The sequence below is a fragment of the Rhinoraja longicauda genome, chromosome 11 (genome assembly GCF_053455715.1).
Source record: "Rhinoraja longicauda isolate Sanriku21f chromosome 11, sRhiLon1.1, whole genome shotgun sequence".
Classification (NCBI taxonomy): domain Eukaryota; kingdom Metazoa; phylum Chordata; class Chondrichthyes; order Rajiformes; family Arhynchobatidae; genus Rhinoraja; species Rhinoraja longicauda.
In genome coordinates, this window is record NC_135963.1 from 20,176,117 (window position 1) to 20,201,095 (window position 24,979).

The 24,979-nt window shown below is 39.6% G+C and overlaps 1 protein-coding gene across 3 annotated transcripts in view; it reads right to left on the reverse strand.

Annotated features, from left to right (window-relative positions):
* Nucleotides 1-260: 260 nt before the first annotated feature.
* The window catches only part of hectd3 (HECT domain containing 3), a 47,611-nt gene continuing 22,892 nt past the window's right edge, over nucleotides 261-24,979 (reverse strand). For all 3 annotated transcript variants that reach the window (XM_078408421.1, XM_078408422.1, XM_078408420.1), the window contains 10 exons: nucleotides 16,572-16,636; nucleotides 15,542-15,645; nucleotides 13,945-14,064; nucleotides 12,876-12,965; nucleotides 10,062-10,268; nucleotides 9,330-9,459; nucleotides 8,455-8,529; nucleotides 7,070-7,151; nucleotides 5,474-5,545; nucleotides 261-2,618 (listed from right to left, as the gene is read on the reverse strand). In XM_078408421.1, the coding sequence (XP_078264547.1) occupies nucleotides 2,534-2,618; nucleotides 5,474-5,545; nucleotides 7,070-7,151; nucleotides 8,455-8,529; nucleotides 9,330-9,459; nucleotides 10,062-10,268; nucleotides 12,876-12,965; nucleotides 13,945-14,064; nucleotides 15,542-15,645; nucleotides 16,572-16,636 (1,030 nt within the window). In that variant the 3' untranslated portion in view covers nucleotides 261-2,533. The remainder of the gene's footprint in view (nucleotides 2,619-5,473; nucleotides 5,546-7,069; nucleotides 7,152-8,454; nucleotides 8,530-9,329; nucleotides 9,460-10,061; nucleotides 10,269-12,875; nucleotides 12,966-13,944; nucleotides 14,065-15,541; nucleotides 15,646-16,571; nucleotides 16,637-24,979) is intronic.

The following is a 24,979-nucleotide window of genomic DNA, read 5'->3' on the forward strand; positions in this document are numbered from 1 at the left end:
ACCGTACCTGCGCATATGACAAACTCAACTACAACCAATGAGCCAGATTAGATTAATATTATCCACAGAAATTGATTCTTATCTTCAATTCTGAGAGCAAATTACTTATGACGCCAGGAAATGAGACTAGGCTACCAACTCATTTATCAAAAACATTTCACACCCCTATCAAATTCTGAACTTACCACGAGAGATTTATAATGCACTTTTACTGAGTACATGCATTGACAAAATATCATATCACAGCTTAGATTTAAACATTTTAATGTAGTATTAACATCTTACATTACAGATTTCACTGAATGAGATGAATTGTACAACCTAGACAAGGAATTAAATAGAAAGTAGGTTGCATAAACTTCACATTAATATATATCCTGTATCTCCTTCCATTAGGCCTCACTCACATCACCAATAATATCAGCAATTAATTCAGAGGAAAGGAAGTGCAGAACTCTCATCACTTACACAACTCCTGTCAATTTTTTTCTCACCGTAAATGAAACTTGCCTGGCTGGAATTTTTTCCTGGTTAAGGTTCCCTGTGCTGTACTCCCATCTACTGGTCTATCGGAGTGATAGCAAAACTAACCAGATGGAAAACTTCCTAACTTCAGTGTTCCCCAGGCTTGAAGGATGTGGATTAAAAACTGTGATGATTCACAAAACCATGTTTTCTTAGTGTGGGTGCCATTGGAAGCATCGGAATCACAATTATCTCTCTGGGTGACAATGCGTACTTTAAAATAGTTTCCAAATGGCTTTGGCTAATTTTGCGAGCAGAGAAAACAAATGACATATTGGATAATTATTTAAATTGTACAGAATATATTTAATACATTTTCAGATACCGAACACGTAGCATTCATACTTGAATTCTTGCATTATCTAGGATTAATATTCGACAAAGAGACAGCAATGCATTCTTTCACATGGCCAAGGTTGAGGAGCAAAGTGCACCAAGTTCCATTACTCCATGAGTCAAACCCAAAAGATATACAAAAGCCACGTTCAAATTAAAATCTATTTATCAATGCAGTAAAATTCAGTTATATGGCAGTTCATTACATGGCATTTCACTGTGGTAGCATCATATTGAGGTGACATTGTGGCTAACAAAGTTAACCAGTATATTTAACATGTCCAGTCCCACATAAGCCAGGTAACTGAGCTTTACCATATTTCTAGCAAAGGAAAAGCTTAATTGCCCCACAAGGTTCCAACCATTTCTGCCATTTCACTTTCACCTACCATGTAATCCAAGGATATTTGGATAAAAGACTGATGGAATCTGTTTACATTATGGATCAGGAGTGACAGAATTATCTTGCCAATTAATCCTGTGTGTCCTCTGAAGTCATCCTCTTGCAAATACCATCATACATCAGTTGCAGTATGATCACTAAAGCTATAACATGCCGATCAATCCAACGCATATGATTAATATTTCATTCTCCTCCAAACTTGCCGATTATTTTTTGGAATGTATTGTTCTGAGTAACATTTTAATTTTCATTTTTTGCTGTGTGTAATTCAAGCAAATAGTCCTTTAACAATGTTGTTCTGAAACTGGTTGCAATGAGAAGCACATTTCTATTTCAAATGGCTGAGGACTTAAAACTCATCGATTAGGTCTGAACAAATAAGGAGTAATATTTGCAGTGAACAATGGCCGAGAGACAAAGCCCATATTTTGTCCAGTCATTTCAATTAAATAATCGATACGCAGGTAATCAGATGCACAATTTCTTGGCCAGCTACTAGTGAAAGGTCTAGCATCAGCGTTATAACATAGATTGATAATAGATTGCAGCATGGAGGAAGCATGTCCTTTCCAGTGATTCAAATAAACCTTGAAATATCATATCCAACACAAAAAAAGAGTAGATTCTGTTTATTTATCTTGTGTTGCTGTGGGACCATGTCCATAAACTGATTGCCAAATATACACATTGAATAACAGTAGCTACACTTTAAATGCAATTCATTGGCTACAAAACTGTGTGTAGAAGTACTTTCTTTGGCTAAGACAATAATGAGATGCAAGAAACTGTAGATGCAGGAATCTTGAGCAAAAAACAAAGTGCTGGAAGAAATCAGCAGATCATGCTGCATCTCTAGAGAGAATGGACAGGCAATGCTTTGGGATTGTAACCTTCTTCAGCCACATTGAACACTGCGTTTAATTTACCCATTCTGCAGCGGGCTGCCCTGCATCCGTCCTCAATATTTTCTCTCCATCCAAATCGGTGCTGATTTTGCAAGACAAACTGTGCAAACACATCGCTCTGAATGAAAACTATTGCAGCATTGGAGAGCTTTATTGGTCATTTTCTGATATGTGAAAACATATTTAGCTCTAATTGGTTAAAGTAAAAATTCAAGCATGGGTTAAAAAGGGCGAAATAAAATGCTTAATCTTCACATCTCAAAGAATTAGCATTTATAAAGACAAAACGTTAAGGCATCTCTAAGTCCACAAAAGATGCTTTCACCAACCGCAAAGTACTATTCAAAGCAGCAAATACCTAATGTCACTCTTCCCATGGTACCATATCAGTGTCTATAGCTACGCAGTTATAGGCGGCATATCGTAACTTCTCTTCACATTGCTTTGCGCTAGAAAAGGAAGCATATGTTTTAAAAATAAATTAATAGATGCTTATAGACAGGTACAACCGTAAACATATATATAGCCTAATTGTTGTTATTGAGGAACCTTAAAAATGTGAGTATTTTACAGATGACACCTGTTGAGCACGCAATAAACGCTCATTGTTTAGAAAGAAAAGTAGTTATTGACTAAAATAGAACGTGAGTTTGGGAAGATTTGTGGATGATCAAAAGAGAATGTCTTTTTCTCCCAATTTTTGGAACGTATGTATATATTTATAACAAGGCAAAAAAAAAGTTTTAATTCATGTACAGAAAACTGAATTGATTGAAAAACAATGCATCCGATTACCATGTGCATTGAAATTTCTAATCGTTTAAAAAAAATTGTTATTTCTCTTTAACAATTCTTTTCCTTGGCAAAGTTGGGGAATGAAAGATTTTCCTTTTTGGACACATCATTAGCATCAGAGAGATAAAATACAGGTAGCTACATGCACCAGTGCTAACACAAAAACTGAAGCCCAAAATGCAACAATGGCCCAGATCCTTCTAGCCTACTTCCCCACCTGGAAACACCACCCGCGGTTTGTCCGAGGATAGCCCACAGAGCAGTGTGGAGGCTATAACAAGGAAACACTCTCAACCACCAGCTAGGTTGATTGTACAAACTCAAGCTTCTCCATTGCTGCAAGAGGCAAAATACCAATTGGAGTTCTTGGACTTCTCCGCTACTGCGGTGAAGCCATTTGAATTTTGGAAGATCAACAGCTCATATTCTGCTTGGGTAGCTTTGAACCCAATGATATGAACGATGAATTTTCCAACTTCAGGTCACCCACATTCCTAGTGTTCTCACCTCACACACATTCCCCTCTCCATCAGGATTTCCTCTCCTTTTGTTCCCTTTGTTCACCTCACCTATCCCTCACTTCACATGGCTGCATCTGTCCATTATTTTCGCCCCTGCCTTGTACTGCTATATGGGGCATTGAAAGCAAAGAATTGTCACATTCATTGCCCATAGAATTACTTTAAGGTGGAACTATTCAATTAGAGAGGGTTAACAGACCCACACAGGAATCTAAAGTAGTTATTAAATCTTCAAATATTAATAATGATTGAAAATGTTTTGATAGTCTGTCACTGACAATTTAGTAATGAACACATTCCTACATGCAAAATTGTATTAGAGTTTAACAGTGGTGCATGTAAAAAAACAATTTCCCATTAAAGCTAATTTACAACTGACATCCAAATATTGCTGTAAAGCTCCTTTTTCTTGGCAAGACCATTGTTCTACCTAGGTTCGTCCATGATACAACTTAAGCATTGGTGTGAAGCAGAGCCCTTTTGCATAGCATAGCGCTGGAGCATAGTAGACATACGATGACCTGTAGGTGCATATAGTCATGAGGGGCATAGATGGGGAGTCCAAAAATAGAGGACAGAGGTTTAAAGTGAGAGGGGATTATTTAAAAAGGACCCGAGGGGCAATTAGAGTGGTGGGTAGATGGAACAAGCTCCCAGAGGAAATGGTAGAGGTAGATACAATTATGACATTTTAAACAGTGCATAGATAAGAAAGATTGGGAGGGCTATGGGTCAGACACAGGCAAGTGGGTCCTGTTAGACAGTTTGGTTCACATGAACACATAGGGCTGCAATGACCTATTTCTGTGCTGATTCACACTATCAGTATAACCAGATTTAAAAAAAATATTGGGAGACAAGAAGATACAAAGCACAAAGGAAAACCATTTACACATAAAACTACAGTTAAAGAAAATCTGGAACAAATAGCATAAATATTTTTTTAAAACTGCAACATCAATTTTCCTTTGAAGGAAACAAGCAAAATTATTTTTTTCAAGCATCATTATCACTTATAAAGCTGTTGAAAACTCATTCACTCGTAATTGTAGTGTTAGTTTGTTGCAAAACTTGTGAGAAAGTAGATCAAGCACGCTATTACTGCCATCTCTGTACAGATTCCTTCAGCAAGAACCACAAGAAGTTCAGAGTACAATGAAATCCGTATCTCGATTTTTGTTCAAAACTGTGCCAATACGGACACCAGAAGCTGACAACACTTTAACTCTGTTCAAGCACTGACGGTGTTATCATTAATAGTGCAGCAAAATCTCGGACAACACAACAGACCCTTGATATAAATGTACTTAATTTCGTCCAAGGTGAAATATACAGAGATAATCTACCAAATTATGTTCACTAGCTGCTAAAATTTAAGGATGAATTAATTTCAGATATGCAAATTGAGCACAGGTTTACTGAGATGGAAAGTAGACACAAAATGCTGGAGTAACTCAGCGGGACAGGCAGCATCTCTGAAGAGAAGGAATGCGTGACGTTTCGGGTCGAGACCCTTCTTCAGACTCCTTTACTGAGATGGAGCTTGGCAGCATTTTGTGGAAAAACACGAAAATCATTTGTTTGAAATAAGGTGGGATATTTTGCACATCTTTGTAATACATTCACATATACAGTAATATTTAGATGTTGTGTATTAAAAAAGCAAAATTGAAGATTGTGAAATGATTCCAACGTGACCATTCCTTCAATGGTTATGCAACAGAAAAAAGTGCCAACACACCATACCCTGTTGTCATAACTCTCAAGGCAGTTAAAAGTCATGAAGAAAATGATCCAGGAAGCTGGGGGGGGGGGGTCAACAGAGCCCCTAATGTGCCAAATGCTTGTGATACTGCTGATTTAGTATTAAGTGAATATTGAAGCAATGCACAATAGGACTAGCAATATGCATGAAGATAATAGAGTCAACCTACCAGAAAACAAAGAGAAACATCACAAAAAAAAATAACACGGTAAAAACAACCGACCTGGAATAGTTTGGTAGAAAAAGTGCACCAGAACATGTGGAAGATTCTGGGAGTGCATCCGTTTTCTCTGATCTGTTAAAGAAACAAAATAGCAAAATGTTTTAAATTTAGCTATTTAAAAATACTATATGAAATATAAGAAACATCTGCAATTTATTTCTCAATGTAATGATATCTGGAAAATTGAGATAAAATAGTCTAACAAAAACGGAAAGACTTAATATCCTGTCTAGGAACAAAATTAGTTTGGAAATTACTATGGGATGTGTCATAGGATCATGTGGATTATCAAAATAAGATATTGCTCCACCCTTTCAAAAACATTATACACCTCAGGCTTCAGCCTAAATTGGGTTAAAGGAAAGCAGAAATGTATGAACTAACAACTCTTGAGGGTGCAGCCTACACAACTAAGGCAATAAGGGGAGAAAAAATGAAATACAAAGGTAAGCTAGCCAATAGTACAAGGATACTAAAAGTTTCTTCAGATATTTAAAGAGTAAAAGAGAGGCACAAGTAGACATTGGACCAGTGGAGAATGGCGCTGGAGAAGTAGTAATGGGGAATAAAGAATTTGGGGAGGATGTTTCCACTTGTGGGATAGTATAGGACCAAACGGCACAGCCTCAGGATAAAAGGACATACATTTAGAAAGGAGATGAGGAGAAAATTCTTTAGCTAGAGGGTGGTGAATCTATGAAATTCCTTGCCACAGATGGCTGTGAAGGCCACGTGTTTGGGTATTTTTAAAGCAGAGATGGATAGGATTTTGATTAGTCAGGGTACAGAGAAAAGGCAGGAGAACAGGGTTGAGAGGGAAAGATAGATCAGCCATGATTGAATGGCGGAGCAGACTCAACGGGCTGAAAGACCTAATTCTGCTCCAATGTCTTATGAACATTGCTATTCTGCAATACATAGATTTCTGAACTTGTTGAATTATTAAGTCAAATTAAGCGATTTATTGGTTTATTAAGGCAAGAGGAGATAAATTTTAAGGAAATGTGCAAGGCAAGTTTCTTTTTACACAGAGTGGTATATGTTTGGAATGAGCTGCTGGGTGGTGGTTGAAGCAGATACAATAACAAAGTTTAAGAGGCATTTACATAGACACATGAATAGACAAGGAATAGAGGGATACAGACCACATGCAGGCAGAAGGAATTAGTACAGTTGGCATCATATTTGGCGCAAAGTGAGCCAAAGGGTCGGTTCCTGTGCTCTACTGTTCTATGTTCTACCTCTTTCACCCTATTCAAATTCTTAAGACCATTATGACTTCTGAGACTAGATAACCCAAGGACAAGCTCCTTAACCAGGTTTGATAATAAACAATCACACTTTCTGGAGACTGTGTCCTTTTTTGGCATCCAACTGTGAATTTGTACTTAATGCCACTTGCCACCACTCAAGTGGCATTGAGGTGATTAAGAATTTGGGCAATGATAAACTGCTAGGATAAGTAACTCAAGCATATTTATCATTTTCCCACCAATAATTAATATTCTGCCTCCTTTGTGTTAGAGTTGTGGCACTCTACCATCCTATATTTATTCTCTTCCAGGCCAATCACCAATCAAAATCTGAACTACTTACCCGGACTTGTCTGGGTAGACGAAAATAGGGGCTGGCAGGCGGCTCCTGCCTGTAACAAACCTCAGGAATCGACTACGATCCTCTGAAAGGCAAACAAGACGTTAAAAAGAAAATACTAAGAAATGTCTCTTATCTTCTCCCCCCACACAAACATTTAGATTGTAACTCTAAACCAACAACAATATTGAATTGTACATAGACTGTTTGCTAACAGACCATGCCTATTAGCATCACAAATTGTTATCGCATACATCTGATCTTAAAGAATAAACAACATAATCTGAGGGCTGGTTTAAGTGGGTTAAATTGATTGTATTTGCTGGTTGTGGGTTTGGGATAACATTCACCAATGTTTTAGCAAAAAAAGGGGCGGGGGGGAAATAAATCTTATATTCTTACATGTAATTCCCCCCAATTATTAATCTGATGGGAATAGTCATTCTCTCTGGGTATTTAATTCTGATTTGGTGTGATTTAATTCGAACAGCCAGAAATCACACTGTACAAGTAGCCCAGTTCACTTGCATCAAAAGAGCCAAATGTACTAGTGTAAAAATAAAAGAATCTTATTAATGGTAGTTGAATTGTTGAGCTCTCAAACACAGACTAACTGAAACTGTCACAAATGTGTTTCACTTCAGGTTCAGACCATCAGAAGGAAATCATCTGTATAATTGAATTCCTCTGTGTGGCCATATTTAAAAACTAAATCTGTAGAGCATCTTTGACACCCCTAGGATTTCCCAAAGCAACTTAAAGCTGATGGACCCTTTGATAAAATAGAAGGGTCATCAACAAACAATAATTTTAATGATTTATTTTGAAGTGATGATGATTGTCAGATAAATATTGGCCAGGACACCGACAAGCCCCAGTTTTTCACTGATGTGATATTATGGTTTTAGACAGAGAAAAAACAAAATGATTTTATCTTTTGTGGTGTGAGAGAAATTTCAGTCCTTTAGAATTGGCAAAAGCATTTCAATGCCCCATGGCTGACAGATAGTCATCAGCATTAGTCCAGAAATGGAATTACATCCTTAGAATAGAAAGGAAACGGCTTTCAGAAAATCATCTCTGATTTAGGTTTCATGCAGAAAATACTCATTATGGAAACTCGTGTAGATGGTTTAACAAGTCTACTGGTAGCAGCCAAGAGGCAAGCATGTTTGACTGTCATATGTACCAGGAATGGAACAATGAAATTCTTACTTAATGCAACTTTCCAGACACATTAAACGCAACATCACAAATAAAACATACAATAAATTACACGTTATACTAAGTAACCAGACCATAATGCAAGCATAAGTACATATTACAACCACATACAAAGTGTATAATAGTTCGCTGCCGAGGTAGGGTTGTGTAAGGTGCCCACTTACCATTGGTAAAATTAGTGAGTGCTTCCCAAAGATATTTGACTCTGGTATCAGACTGCTCCAGATCATCAAAGCGAGCTTAAAAAGCAAAATGTAGACAAATGAAACTACAATTAGATAAAGTCTAAGCACCTGTGTTTTGTTGACAATGGACTCAAAATAAATGATCATGTCCATTTATAATTTGCATAAGAAACACTTAGGTGTTGCTGGCAAATCCAACATTTTATTGGTTCATCCCAAATAACCCTGGAGAGGTGCTGCTTGCACTAGAGTTGGGGGAGGAGGGGGGTCAAGTGCAAAAAAGGTGATTCTTACAGGAAAATTGTGAATTTGTTGTTTACACTGTTGGATTGTCAGCTATCAAAATAGTGTACGAGGTGCTATTCTTTCAGTTTGTGTGTGCCCTCACTCTGGTACCTTTTGTCTCCTTTTCACCTACTCTACCCATTTGCCTACTCACCCCCTCACCTGCATCCAGGTGTCCCATCCCTGCACCTCTTTTCTTCCCATCAGTCAAGCCCCTTGTATTTTGCCATCAAATACAGTACTATTTTCTGCCAGCAGATGTCAGTGCTGTGCTGGATAAAAAAATATCCAAACACATACGACTGTCAATTCAACGAGTTAGTAAATTCTTCTTACAAATATCGAGCATTAATTTGTCTTTGTGATTATAAGCCAGATTTTAAACAGATTGTTAACATCAGAAACACCTGCGACAAAAACTAACACGACATTTTAAATCAAAACTGACATTATGTTGACAGCTACCAACTTGGATTTGTGGGCTATTGAAAAATCCCCACTGGTAGATAACAAGTAAAACAAAAAAAGGAAAATAACCAAAATTTGGTAGACAGACATTTTGTACTCACTTAAACGTTTCAGAGCTTCCACTGTGATTTCTGGGTCACCACATACTTTCTTCTCCAGTTCCTGCCAGGGCAGCAGGTCAAGAACAGCTTGGGGAACCACCTTCAACAGGCCAACCCTCATTGACTGAATCTGCAAGCACAGGTACCAGTCAGAGATTGTATAAGCTTTGCACATTTGATGCTGATAAAAGTGGCCAAATATTTTGAAAGTAGAGATCAATTTACTTGAATTTGCCCGTAAGTTTGCTACCCAACATGCTTTAGTCAGCAAAGGAGGGAAACATTGAAACAAGTCAAGCCAGGGCAATTTGGAATATCCTTCAGTAAAGTTTCCCTCAATTCATCACAGCTCACAACGGGCCAAAATCAGGTGACTTAATTGTACAGAATATGGTGCATTAGGCACAGAGACTGGAGATGCTGGAATATAGAGTAAAAAAGAAACTGCTGGAGGAACTCAGCAAGTCTCACAGCATCTATTAAGGGAAATGGACACATGATGTTTTGGAACTGATCTTCAGACAAAGAATCCTGACCCACAATGTCATGAGTCTTTTTCTTTCTACAGATGCTGTCTGACCCAGCGAGTTCCTCCAGCAGTTTGTTTTTGCTGACAGTCCGTTAGGTATTTGTTAAAGAAAGTTTTTTAACAAATTATTCAGCATTTCTATATTTTGAGCCTCTGTCTCTTCCACCTTTTTCCTTTCCTCCACCATTGAACACCCTGGTTACCTGATCTTTGTTCTCTTCCAGTCTTGCTTTCTGAACCAGCTGAATGAATTCCATCCGATTCTCATATTGAACAACTGTGTTACTGCCGTCAGGCTTCAGATCCACTACAGACTGGTCACTCAGTACAGTGGTATAAGTTAATTCGTTTCCAAACTTAAATTCGAACGTCTCCTTGTCCATTGTTTCCATGGCTTCCAATAATTTCACCTACAGAGAAGAAAGGGTATTGATACTGCTCCAGACTATCGCTCATCAATATTTTACAGCCTTACTCTGTGTAAAAATACACAGATCATTTAATGAAGAATAGGTCATCAACTAGAGTGCTTATTCCTATCAACAATATGTGCCATATTGCATTTTAATACTTACAGTAAATGTGTGCTCCAGTTAATCTGCAGCCACATTATTGCCCTTAACAAATTCTGAGTAGACTGCAAATTCATATTTCCAACAGAAGGAAGTCTACCTTCTATGACCCTGGGTGGTGTGCACTATGGAGCACCGACATCGCAAGGCTGCTAAACAAACTCCAGTGCATATCCAAGAAACGCTATCCTTATGAACCACAAATGTGATGGAATACAAAGCGCCAATGATATATTCTGAATTTAAACTATTAACAAGTGCATGGATTACTCTGTAAAGCCTTTTGTGGTTACAAACTTAGTTTGCCTGAAAAATGATATTACCAGGCTGCCGAGGATAAAAGGTAATCCATTTGTCCTCCGGTTTGCAGTTCATAAGACAGCCATATTATAGGTATATAGTTTATGGGGGTTGGAGGGATGGATGATGGCAACTTTAACTCCCAGATCACTCATGAGTTAGTTTTATTTCGCTTATTATTGTCATGAGTAGCGAGGTACAGTGAAGGGTTTTTATTGCATTCTATCCAGTCAAAGAAAAAACTATACACGATTACACTCAAACCGTCCACAGTGCGCAGATAAAGGGTACAACATTTAGTGCAAGATAAGGTCCAATAAAAGATAGCTCAGAGGTCTTCAATGAGGTAGAAGGGAGTCAGGACCGCACTTTAGTTGTTAGTATACGCTGAATATAGTAGGTGGCCGAGAGAATGCATCTTTGCAGGGCACCAGTGTTGAGAATTTGAACCTATCCTCACTGTTTGTTGTCTGCTTGTCAGGGAGTCAAGGATTCAGTTGCAGGGATGACTGCTAATGAGTTTGGAGATGAACTTGGGATAATGGTATTGAAAGCAGTTATACTTGATTAGAACCCAAGGTAGCTGTTCTTCTTGTTGAGTTGTTCCAGGGAGAGTGTAGGGCTAGGAAGATGGCATTAGCTGTGAACTTGTTGTGGTGATAGGTGAATTGCAGTAGTTTAAGGCTGCTTGGTAGGCCGGAGTTAATTTAATTTAGTTTACAGAAACGGCGCGAAAACAGGCCTTTCAGTCCACCAAGTCTGCATCGACCAGCGATCCCTGCATATTAACACTACCCTACACACTAGGGACACTTTTACATTTGCACCAAGCCAAGTAACCTACAAAACTGTATGTCTTTGGAGTGTGGGAGGAAACCGAAGACCTGAGAGAAAACTCATGCAGGTCACGAGGAGAACGTACAAACTCTGTAACAGACAAGCACACGTAGTCCGGATCGAACCCAGGTCTTTGGCGCTGTAAGGCAATAGCTCTGCCATGCCCCCAGTGTACTATAACCAGCAACCTCGAAGGGTGGTGGAGGCATATACTCTCATAATGTTTGATATGGGTGAATACTTGACAGGCAATGGCTTAGAATATTACAGGATGAAAACTGATAGATAGGTACTTGATAGCTGGCATGGATATGGTGGGCTCAAGTTCCCATTTCCAAGCTGTATGACAGTTGTTGTATTTTCCTGACAGGCCTGGTAGACTTTATCCACGAGGGCGGCCCCGTGGGGCAGCTGTAAAGTTGCTGCCTTACAACACTTGCAGCGCCGGAGATCCGGGTTTGATCCTGACCACTGGTGCTGTACTGTAAGGAGTTTGTACGTTCTCCCCGTGACCACGTAGGTTTTCTCCGAGATCTCTGGTTTCCTCCCACACTCCAAAGATGTACAGGTATGTAGGTTAATTGGTTTGGTAAATGTAAAAATTGTCCTTAGTGTGTGCAGGATATTGTTAATGTGCGGGAATCACTGTTTAGCATGGACTTGGTGGGCCGAATGGCCTTTTCCCGCACTGTATCTCTAAACTAAACTAAAGAGCATAAATTATCCTTGCTGCATTCTCTTTTCATTTCCCATGTTCTCTGTACAGCTTTTACATTCCTTTATGCTTCCACATAGAAGAACCCATCATGGTTTATTTTTTAGTGCAGTGCAAGTGTAATATAAAGGAGAATTGTCAACGTAATTAAAAAGGTACTACTGAAAAAGAGCAAATGCCTAACCTGAAGAGGTAGCAGAAAAATAATAGCTATAATCTTCGAATGAACTGTCATATGACAAAAAGTTACTGCTGCCTTTAGATGAGGTATAGCACAACTTTTCCAGATGACACTGATCTCTATCCCCTCATTCCTCCTATAAGATGCTTACGAGTACTTCCCACTTTAACCAACATTTTGGTCAATTGCATTGATTTATGTCATTTGAAGTTCAATTTTAAGTGGCAACACTAAATCATCCAAAATGTTTGGTAAATTATAGGTTCAAGCTAGGGGAAATTATCATTGAAAAGGGAGAGTTGATAAGCTTCATATAAGCAAGATTCCTATAGCTACCTTTCATTGTCCTGTTGGCACATCAATCCAGGAAATGTAGCCCATAGTAGGCCAACACAAAATATCTGCAACTCACCAAGACAGAGTCCACTGCAGGAAAATCCTTGGACCATTTCACCTCTTCTCCTGCTAGTTGTTTCCATACAATTCCAGGAAGTGCCAGCACCTGCCAAACATATATGCAACGCTCTCATTAGCCTAGATTAGGAATAATCTTCAGTTTTAAAATTATTGCAGGCAAAATTAATTACTGACAATTCCATGAACACTGCATTAGTTCAGATGTGACCTGCACATAATTCTTTAGTGAACACTTGGGTTATGAAAACACTGAGGTAGTTTGAAATCACAGAACTGAAGCCTATTTTGGTATTAGGTAAAAAGGGATAAACCCTGCATGTCCCCATTTCAGGCAATTCAACATGCCCCTCTATCTCCAGGCTGCTGCCTTCTTTCCATTGCAATGATTGCCACTCACAATCCAAACCCACTCTTTTTTGCTAATTATTTTCCTTTTAATCCATCCTAGACATGTGTTTGATCACATCATCTACCTAAACCAGCATCAGTAACCCCCATTTTCTGCTTGAAATGGCCTCCACAATTCTCTCCAGGAAATCCTCTTTCCACCTCATGATACTCTCCAGAAACACCAAAGCTGGATGATCATGGTTTAAGGATACATGATCTTGAAGACAGGTCTATTAAAAAAAAAAGTAGCTTACTGACTTCTTAGTATTCCAGAAAATGCCTTTTTTTTCTGGTTTCCCTGCCTCCTTCCCCAGACATTAAAGGGTACAAAAAAAGAAAAATCAAACATTGCAGACGCTGCAAATCTGAAATAAAAACTGAAAATGCCAAAAACATACAATAGGCAACATCCATGGGAAAAAAAAGGTTAACATTCAAGATTAAATTCTACCATCTGAAAAAAAACCTGTTATTCTTTCCATGAACGCTGCCTGACCTGCTGAACATTTCCAGTGTTTTATGTGGTTGCAACAATGGTACCATGTGGAAAATAATGCACTTAAAAACATGCCTTAATTCTCCTCAGCTGACGTTATAATGAAAGCCCAAGTCAAAATAGAGGTAAAATGTCAAAGTATTTACATAGAAAGAACAATAAAAATTGAAATGATTACCAAAAGCTCCCGGCCTCTTAGTGCTGCCCCCATCAGCTGGCCTATCCATTCATACTTCCCAAATTCCTTGCAGGACGGGTTAGGAACATATACATCTCTTGCTTCTCCAGTTCTGTTGCCCTGGTGCAATAGGAAGCAACAAATACAATGTATCTTTTTTACTTACATGTTGAACAATCCCTGTTATGCAATTGTATGAGTGATCTATAAAATTATGCTTTCCAACTGCCTTAATTTTATATAGCCAAGCCACCACAAACGCACACAGTAATTGTTGATAAAGCTTATAAACAATTAAACTAGTTGGACACCAAGGAATCATCACTGCAACTGTTCAGTTTAGGTCACGCTGTGCTTTTATTGTTGTGAATCTTGTACTCAAACCAAAGGATACCAAAAGAAAGATCTGATAGTTGTAGACTCACTTTCACAACCTTATCAAGTACTTTGCAACTGAACAATTCTGCAACAACATTCATAATGAATAACCAAATGAATGATCAGCCAATTTTTTGTTTGCCAATCTTAGAAGGTTTGAAAGATGGGAAAATATTGGGGTTAAAGGGAAGATTTGAAAAAGGCAGAAAAGGTGTTTTTCTTTTTTTTTAAATTCCCATCACCTCCTCAGATTTAACCACTTAGCTACAGACGAGTAATTTACAGCAGTCAACTAAGCTATCAAATTGCATATCTTTCGCATCTGAAAGCAAGACAGTTGCTCTACAACACTATGGTGGGAACGTCATTGTGCTGAAGACATAGAAAATAGGTGCAGGAGTAGGCCATTCGGCCCTTCGGACCAATGTGATCATGGCTGATCATCCAAAAATAGATCCCCGTTCCCGCTTTCTCCCCATATCCTTTGATTCCGTTAGCTCCAAGAGTTAAATCTAACTCTCTCTTGAAGGCCTCCACTGCCTTCTGTAGCAGAGAATTCCAGATTCACAACTCTCTGGCGAAAATGTTTTTCCTCATCTCAGTCCTAAATGGCCTAGCCTTTATTCTTAAACTGTGACCCCCTGGTTCTGGACTCCCCTAACATTGGGAACATTTTTCCTGCATCTAGCCTGTCAAATCCCTTCAGAATTTTATATGTTTGTATAAGTGGAATTCTCTGCCTCAGAAGGCAGTGGAGGCCAATTCTCTGAATGCATTCAAGAGAGAGCTAGATAGAGCTCTTAAGGATAGCAGAGTCAGGAGGTATGGGGAGAAGGCAGGAACGGGGTACTGATTGAGAATAATCAGCCATGATCACATTGAATGGCGGTGCTGGCTCGAAGGGCCAAATGGCCTCCTCCTGCACCTATTGTCTATAAGATCCCCTCTCATCCTTCTAAACCCCAGTGAATATAAGCCCATATAAGTGAATACAGTATACTATGAGACATTCCATCATTCCCCCAGACCCCTTTTTTCTTTTTACTCAAGTCCCTCATGTTAATTTGGTATCATGTGGTAACAATCTTAGGTAAATTTTGCCAGAGACTTGAGGACGAGCGAAATATATCCCTGTGCAAGTTCATGCATTTATTTAACTGGTGAAAAATAAAGAAATCCAACTGAAATAAAAAAAATTGGATAAAATAATTTCACAAACCTGATTTGATGTTCTTACGAAAAAGGGCAAAGGCACTAGACTGTCTCCAGAACTTGGGCAAAGCTCTTCAGAGATATCGGAGAGACTGTCTCGAAATCCACCACCTGTTGGTTTAAAGATATGATGCATTTAAAAAGTCTGTGCAAAATGTTGAAATTAACATGTTATAACTATGTCAATGGAGATATTATGAGTACCAGGGCACAAAACATGAAATAAAGTTCCAATTAGGGCAACATAAAAATGATCAAAGAACATTTTAGAGAGGCACCCATCATGGATGGCCTGGTTCATTTATGCCTTTGCTCTCAATGAAACTCTTCTGTAAGATTGCTGCCTTCTATTATTGGGTATTTTTCATTCTCTTTTAATATCATACCAGACCAAGTGGACCCGTTGGGGCCCAAACCTTTCCTGCATTGGTGCAGCACCCTCTCCTCCCCCCCTTCCCTCTCCCCCCCTCCCCTCCCCGCTCCCTCTTTCCCCCACTCCATCCCCCTCAACCCCCCTTATCCCCCCTCCTCCCCCTCCCTCCCTTGGAGATAGTTTTAAACTTTAAGATGTGAATAACTTTAAATATATAACACCAATTTCAATGAAACTTCTTCCATTAGCACCAAAGGGACGACGGTGAGTAATGTGGTCCTAAAATTGTCACGCTATCGTGTACCGTTTTGGCTGTAGTTCAGGAACAAACAAACAAACGAGATTTTTAGTATACAGAATTATAGGCAGCATAGAGATACAAAATCTCTATTAAAGCATTTAGTAAACTGATAAATGAGCCAGCAGATGCTGCAAGTCTGAAATATAAACAGTTGGAAATATCAAACTAATCAGCCTCTGCGGGGAGAACAGACAAGTTACTGATTGAACAAATGTAGAAACAAGGAATTGCAGATGCTGACTTTTACCAAAGATAGACACAAAGTGCTGGAATAACTCAGTGGGTCAGGCACGTCGCTGGGGGAAAAGGATAGGTGACATTTCAGGTCGGGACCCTTATTCCGTCTGATTGAACAAAACTCACCTTGATCAATGATTCCTTCGGAGATAAATTTACATTCCCACCATTGGTCGTATCGCGCTGGCCACCTTCAAATACAATAAAGGATAAAAGGTTAAAACCAAGATTATTTTCACACAGCAAGTTCACATTTCAAAAATCAGTCTCAAGACCACACAAAATAGAAACAGGAGCAGATCATTATCCACTAGAGCTTGCTTCCCCCATTCTATAGGATAATGTCTGATATGACACCTGGTCATATCATTTTCTTACTTTCTCCCCCCACGTTCAATTTCTTTACTGATCCATCTCGGCCTTGAATACAATTTAAGAACTCAATACCCACAGCTCTCTGTGGCGAGAAGTTCCAAAGACTCTCAACCAACTTAGAAAAGAAATTTAGCCTCATCTCAATGTTAAATTGCTGCTTGTATTCTGATAACACGGCTTCTTGTTCTGGATGCTCCCAGTATATCCTCTCAGGATTTATTCTCTAAGAATTACCTCTGATTCTTCTGAACTCAAATAGAGTAGAATCTCGGCCCGTTTAATATTTTCTCACAGAACAGCCTCTCAATACCTGGTATCATTCTAGGGAACCTTACTTTGGACTGTCTCCAATAAAATGCCATCTTTCCTGAAATAGAGGGACCAAAAATGTTCCAGGTGTGGTCACATCAACTATAAACTTTGCTGGTACCATTTCTTTACTTTTTATCTGGATTCCCTTAAATACAGACCAATATTCCATTAATCATTCCCATTAGCTGCCACATTTTTGCACTTACTTTCTGCGTTTCATGTACAAGGACCCTCAAATTTTTGTCTGCAAATTTCTGCAATATTTTTCCATTTGAATGATAATGTTCTTTTGTTCATTCCTCTGAAGTGAACAACTTCACATTTTTCCATATAACACTCTTAAGTTGGTGGCTGACATTTTGCCTACTCAAAGGTTGCCACCATGTAACTGACCACTTTATCCCTGCACACTGCTTGCCCCTTTGCCAATCTTCCATTCTTGATAATATATTACATCCATCACAACAGGCTCCTATTTTAGGATTTAACCATTGGTGAAATGCCTTTCAGAAGTTCAAATATAATACATCTACTGGATTCCTTCTATTCACTCTTGTCAAGATTTTCTTATTTGTCAAATACAATTTCACTTTCATGCTGCCACACTAACTACACGATTCAGTTATTATTTTTCAATGTGCTGCTGTCACTTCCTTAATTGATTCTAACATTTTTCTATCAATAGACGTTCAATTAATCGGCAGCTTTAGTTACCTACATTTTGTCCCTCCATTTTGAATCAGGGTGCCAAACTGGCAGTTAAACATTTCTTCAGTATTTAACGAATTTAGAAATCATGGAAGCCATTTAAAAAAAAATTCTTAGGGTGCGAGTTATCTGGGCTAGGGGATTTAACCCATAGCCTCATTTGTTTGTCTTAAACTATTTTTCACTGATGGTGATGGTATTTATTTCTTCCCCACAATTATTCAGTATTAATGGGATAGAGTTTAGAGATGCAACGCGGAAACAGGCCCTTCGGCCTGCAGAGTCCACGCTGACCAACCATCAACCGTACACTATTTCTATCCTACACACTGGGGACAATTTACAGAAGCCATTTAACATACAAACCTGCGCATCTTTGAAATGTGGGAGGAAACCACCCAGAGAAAACCTACGCGGTCACAGGGAGAGCATGCAAATTCTGTACAGACAGCTCCTATAGTCAAGATTATGAACCCAGGTCTCTGGCACTGTAAGGCAGCAACTCTACCACTGCGACACTCTGTCATGACTGATAAATAATATCTGTTTAACTCTGTAATTTCCCAAAACTATTATCACAGTTTCATTTGCTTTAGGACCTCTTAATGTTTATTTGGAATTTACTCTTTGTGTTTTACAGCAACGTCTATTGTCAGTTTTTATATTCCTTGCTGGCCTGCGTCTCAATTTTTTCTCGTATCTTTTTTTGTTCTTCATGGCTGGATTTATATCATTGGATCTATAGCTAACATTTGTTTCCTTATTTCTCTTTTTCAATTTACTATCCCCATAACTATCGATTGGTTCATCTCTTTAGAATTGTTCCTCCTTACTGGGATTTATTTTTGCAGAGTATCACAAATTGCCTCTTTAATGTCTGCCAGCGTTTGCTGTTTGTTTCTTCTGGCAAAACAAAAATAGCCCAGTCTACTTTAGTCTAACCTCATTACATTGCTATTCCCTTAATGCATTATACAAGTTTCCAAACCAGGTTCCTCCCGTGCAAATGTCATTTTTAGTCATTTTTAAGCAGCTTGCTTTTTTTTGTAACATGGTCCTATTTGCTTCTTGCCCTTGTATGCTATTGTCCTTTCTTTCATCTTTGTCCCATGTTTCTCTCTCCCTGGACATCATTCTTAGATAACCAGCCTTTTGTATTCCAGTTTAAAGCCGCCCAAATACCACCCAATAAACAGCTAGCACAGTTATGGAAAATATTAGCATGTTAGCAAGATTAGAAGTTTGGTAAATTAGAAGTTTGGTAAATTGGCCAATTAGTCAATTTAGTGACTGATATAAACAAGGCTTGCACAAGTAGTGCCCCCCTGTCTGGGTGCGGCCCTGTCGAGGGAAGTGCCCTGTGAGAAAAGTGCGAGTCTTTGGCTGCGAGTCTAAGTGCCCTGTGAGAAAAGTGCGAGTTTTGGCTGCAAGTCTTCGGCGAGGAGGCTACACTTGTTTTTGAACCTGATTTGTTTTTAGACACTAAAGTAATGGCAGATAAGTTGGTGCAGTGTTTTCCTGCAGGATGTGGGAAGGTAGGGACACCGCTGGAGCTTCTGGGAGCTACACCTGCCAGAACTGTGTCCAGGTGCAGCTCCTGAATGGACGTGTGATGGAGTTGGAAAAGCAGATGGATGACCTCAGGGCCATCCGGGAATGCGAGCGTTTCCTGGACAGGACCTACTGTGAGGCTGTCATGCCAAGGGTTCAGGTCGAGCGAAGGTGGGAGACCGTTTCAAAGGGGAGTGAACGTGGACTACAGGAGACCCCGGTGGCTGTGCCTATTGCAAACAGGTACACTCTCTTGGGAGCTGTCAGGGCAGAAGACGCTTCCAGTCCGAGCGGCGGACAGGTTGGTGGCTCTAATCCAGGCAAGGAGACTGGACCAGGGGAGACCGAAGTCAGGAAGAGCCATTGTAGTGGGTGACTCCATTGTCCAAGGTACAGACAGTAGATTCTGTGGTGGCAGTTGAGGATGGTCTGTTGCCTCCCTGGTGCCAGGGTTCAAGACATCACGGACCGGCTTCAGAACATCCTAGCGAGGGAAGGGAGGGAAGGATCCGGGAGTAGTTGTGCAGGTGGGCACGAATGACGTCGGGAGGAAGAGGAAGGAGATACTGCAACGTGAGTTTAGAGAGTTAGGAAGAAGACTGAGAAGTAGGACGTCGAGGGTGGTTATGTCTGGACTGCTACCTGTACCTCTTGCTGGTGAGGGCAGGAACAGAGAGATCAGGAATATGAATGTATGGCTGTGGGGCTGGTGCAAGGTGCAGGGATTTTGATTTCTGGACCACTGGGATCTCTTCTGGGGTAGGGGTGACCTGTACAAAAGGGACGGGTTACACCTTAACAGCAGGGGGACCAACATTCTGGCAGGCAGGTTTGCTGGTGCTACACGTGTGGGTTTAAACTAAGTAGTGGGGGGGAGGGGTTGACAAATTGGGAATATGAAGATGTAGTTAAAGGGGAAGCAAATACAGGAGAAATTGCAAAGAATGCTCGAATAAATGGAAAAGGGAAGTTCTCGATGGGATAAGGGAGTAAGGTCAGGGCCAATTGTGACTGGTGTGAGAGGGGAGGTGAATACCAAAGTTTAACTGTTGTAGTTAAATGTGCGAAGTATAAAAAATAAAGTGGATGAGCTTGAGGCTCAGTCAGACATTGAAAAAATATGATGTTGTGAGAATTACAGAGACATGGCTACAAGAGGACCAGGGCTGGGAACTGAATATTCAGGGGTACACAACGTATAGAAAAGACAGACAGGTGGGCAGAGGGGGTGGGGTCGCACTGTTCGTAAGGAATGATATTCACTCCCTTGCAAGGGGTGACATAGAATCAGGAGATGTAGAATCAGTATGGATAGAGATGAGGAATTGTAAGGGTTGTTACGCTTTCTTCCGTTGTTCTGTTTGTCCTTTTGTTTTAAAGGCACACTCCTTATATTACCACAAGGCATGGTTAAAAGGACGGCTGCAAATAAAGTAGTTTACTGATTATATCATGAGTGGTGATACTAAAATAAATATGATTTCATGGAACGTTAGAGGTCTAAGGAAGATAGTGAAATTAAAGCAAGAAATGTCTAGGCTGAAGCAGCTACAAACAAAGCTAGCTTTCATTCACGAAACTCATTTACTTTCCGGTGAATTCATCCCTTTAAGGAGGAGATGGCCAGGCCAAGTCATATCCGCTTCATATTCCTCTTACGCAAGAGGAGTTGCAATGCTTGTGCACAAATCTGTTCCACTACGGATTCATAAAACCATACAGGATCCAGCAGGCAGATTTGTAATCATCCAGGGCTCATTACTAAATCAAGAAATAAATTTAGTAAGTGTATATGGCCCTAATAGTGACGATACAAAATTTTATAATAATCTGTTTCTTACTTTGTCAACATTACATGGTTTCATCTGTATAGCAGGAGACTTTAATTGTACTCTTAATCCAAAATTGGATAAATCCTCAGGCGTGGGTACTTCTCATATGCAGTGTCGGAAAATAATACAAGAGTTTATGTGTGAGTTGAACCTTTGTGATATTTGGAGATATAAAAATCTTTCAAGGCGGCAACATTCGTGTCACTCTGCTACTCATAATTCCTATTCACGCATAGATTATTTCCTCATTTCTAAACCAATGATAACCTGTGTGAACGATTCAGTGTATAAAAGTATTGTCATTTCAGATCATGCTTTACTACTAGTTAATTATACCATTAGGACAGCTAGTAGAGGCCTTGCAGTATGGCAATTAAGCCCACGATGGTTACATGATAAAAAATTCCTAGAATTTGTTGGAAAAAATATTGATATTTATTTCCAACTGAATACAACTCAAACTTCAGCATCAACTAGATGGGAGGCATTTAAGGCTTATATTCGAGGGCAAATGATCAGTTATCCAAGTAGCAGCTCAAATAAACAATTGATAGAGTTAGAAAAAGATATTAAAGAACTTGAGATAGAAATTAATCTTTACGATATAAAAGAGACCAGACACAAATTGGCAATTCTCAGAGCACAGTACAACGAATTGTCCACAAATAAAGCAGCATCCAGCCTAATGAAACTGAAACAGACATTTTATGATCAAGGAGAGAAGGCAGGGAAGCTATTGGCCTGGCGTATAAAATCATTGCAAAATGAAAGATCAATTTTGGAAATTGAATCTGAGGAAGGGACAACAATAATAAATCCACAAGAAATTAACAATATTTTTCAATCATATTACTCAAAACTATACATCAGATGGTCCAGCCATCTCACAGACCCTCCACAACTTCCTAGACCAGTTGGAGGTACCTGTTTTAGAAGAAGGAGCTAAAGATGAGCTTAATTCCCCAGTTATAATATCAGAACTGTCAGAGGCCATTGTCAGTATGAAAGGAGGAAAGGCATCAGGGCCAGACGGTATACCTATTGATATTTATAAAATGTTTACGGACAAGCTACTCATCCCATTATTAGACATGCTTGAAGAATCAGCTGGAAAGGGTGAGCTGCCACCTTCACTATGGAGTGCACTTATAACTTTAATATTAAAGCCAGGAAAGGCCTCCACAAAGTGTGAATCCTTTCGGCCTATCTCTTTGATGAATTCCGATGTGAAAATAATAGCAAAAGTTCTTGCACGGAGGCTTGAGAAACACCTGCCATCTATTGTTGCTCTGGATCAAAATGGTTTTATTAAAGGAAGACAGGGCTTCCATAATATACGTAGTGTTGAATATTATACATGCAAAGAAAGAGGCACCAGACGCGGCTGTGGTAGGACTTGATGCGGAAAAAGCCTTTGATAGGGTCGAACATGAATACCTATCTGAAGTGCTTAATCGTTTTGGAATTGGCAGTTACTTCCTCAATTGGATCAAAATCTTATATTATGATTCAAGAGCTTCAGTAATGACCAATTATATGGTATCAGAACAGTTTTCTCTCTTCAGAGGCACACGGCAAGGGTGCCCTCTGTCACCTCTACTTTTTGTTCTGGCCATTGAGCCTTTAGCTATTGGAATTAGAAGCAATAGCGAGATAGCTGGTATTAAAATTAATGACATTGAGAATAAAATAGGACTGTACGCGGATGATATTGTACTTTTTTTTAACGGATCCTTTACATTTAAAGTGCCTTTAGATGCCTAAATGTGACCTTGCTGTTGATGTGCCTTGTTATTTTATGTTTTTTTATGTTATTTATGTTATGTTATTTTAAATGTTTTTGTATGCTATTTGAAAAAGCAATAAAAATAATATTAATTAAAAATAAAAAAAGTTTTACTCCTCAAATTGAGAGGGAGAAGGGAAAATCGGAAGTGTCAGTATTACAGTATAGCAAAGGGGATTACAGAGGCATGAGGCAGGAGCTGGCCAGATTTGAATGGAAGGAGGCCCTAGCAGGGAAGACGGTGGAACAGCAATGGCAGGAATTCCTGGGAATAATGCAGAAGTTGCAGGATCAATTTATCCCAAAGAGGAGGAAAGATTCTAAGGGGAGTAAGAGGCACCCGTGGCTGACAAGGGAAGTTAAGGACAGCATAAAAATAAAAGAGAAGAAGTATAACATAGCAAAGAAGAGTGGGAAGCCAGAGGATTGGGACTCTTTTAAAGAGCAACAGAAGATAACTAAAAAGGCAATACGGGGAGAAAAGATGAGGTACGAGGGTAAGCTTGCCTATAATATAAAGGAGGATAGTAAAAGCTTTTTTAAGTATATGAAGAGGAAAAAAATAGTCAAGGCAAATGTGGGTCCCTTGAAGACAGTAGCAGGGGAATTTATTATGGGGAACAAGGAAATGGCAGACGAGTTGACCCGGTACTTTGGATCTGTCTTCATTAAGGGAGATACAAACAATCTCCCAGATGTTCTAGTGGCCAGAGATCCTAGGGTGTCGGAGGAACTGAAGGAAATTCACATTAGGCAGGAAATGGTGTTAGGTAGACTGATGGGACTGAAGGCTGATAATCCTCAGGGCCTGATGCACTGCATCCCAGGGTACTTAAGGAAGTGGCTCTAGAAATTGTGGACGCATTGGTGATCATTTTCCAATGTTCTATAGATTCAGGATCAGTTCCTGTGGATTGGAGGTTAGCTAATGTTTTCCCACTTTTTAAGAAAGGAGGGAGAGAGAAAACAGGAAATTATAGACCAGTTAGTCTGACATCAGTGGTGGGGAAGATGCTGGAGTCAATTATAAAAGACGAAATTGCAGAGCATTTGGATAGCAGTAACAGGATCATTCCGAGTCAGCATGGATTTACGATGGGGAAATCATGCTTGACTAATCTTCTGGAATTTTTTGAGGATGTAACTAGGAAAATTGACTGGGGAGAGCCGGTGGATGTGGTGTACCTCAACTTTCAGAAAGCCTTCGACAAGGTCCCACATAGGAGATTAGTGGGCAAAATTAGAGCACATGGTATCGGGGGTAGGGTATTGGTTGGCAGATAGAAAGCAAAGAGTGGGGATAAATTGGTCCCTTTCAGAATGGCAGGCAGTGACTAGCAAGGCTCGGTGCTGGGACCGCAGCTATTTACAATATACATTAATGACTTGGATGAAGGGATTAAAAGTACCATTAGCAAATTTGCAGACGATATAAAGCTGGGCGGTAGTGTGAACTGTGTGGAAGATGCTATGAGGTTGTAGGGTGACTTGAACAGGTTGGGCGGATGCATGGCAGATGCAGTTTAATGTGGATAAATGTGAAGTTATCCACTTTGGTGGTAAGAATAGGAAGGCAGATTATTATCTGAATGGTGTCAAGTTAGGAAAAGGGGACGTACAACGAGATCTGGGTGTCCTAGTGCATCAGTCACTGAAAGGAAGCATGCAGGTACAGCAGGCAGTGAAGAAAGCCAATGGAATGTTGGCCTTCATAACAAGAGGAGTTGAGTATAGGAGCAAAGAGGTCTTTCTGCAGTTGTACAGGGCCCTAGTGAGACTGCACCTGGAGTACTGTGTGCAGTTTTGGTCTCCAAATGTGAGGAAGGATATTCTTGCTATTGAGGGCGTGCAGCGTAGGTTTACTAGGTTAATTCCCGGAATGGCGGGACTGTCATATGTTGAAAGACTGGAACGACTAGGCTTGTATACACTGGAATTTAGAAGGATGAGAGGGGATCTTATCGAAACAT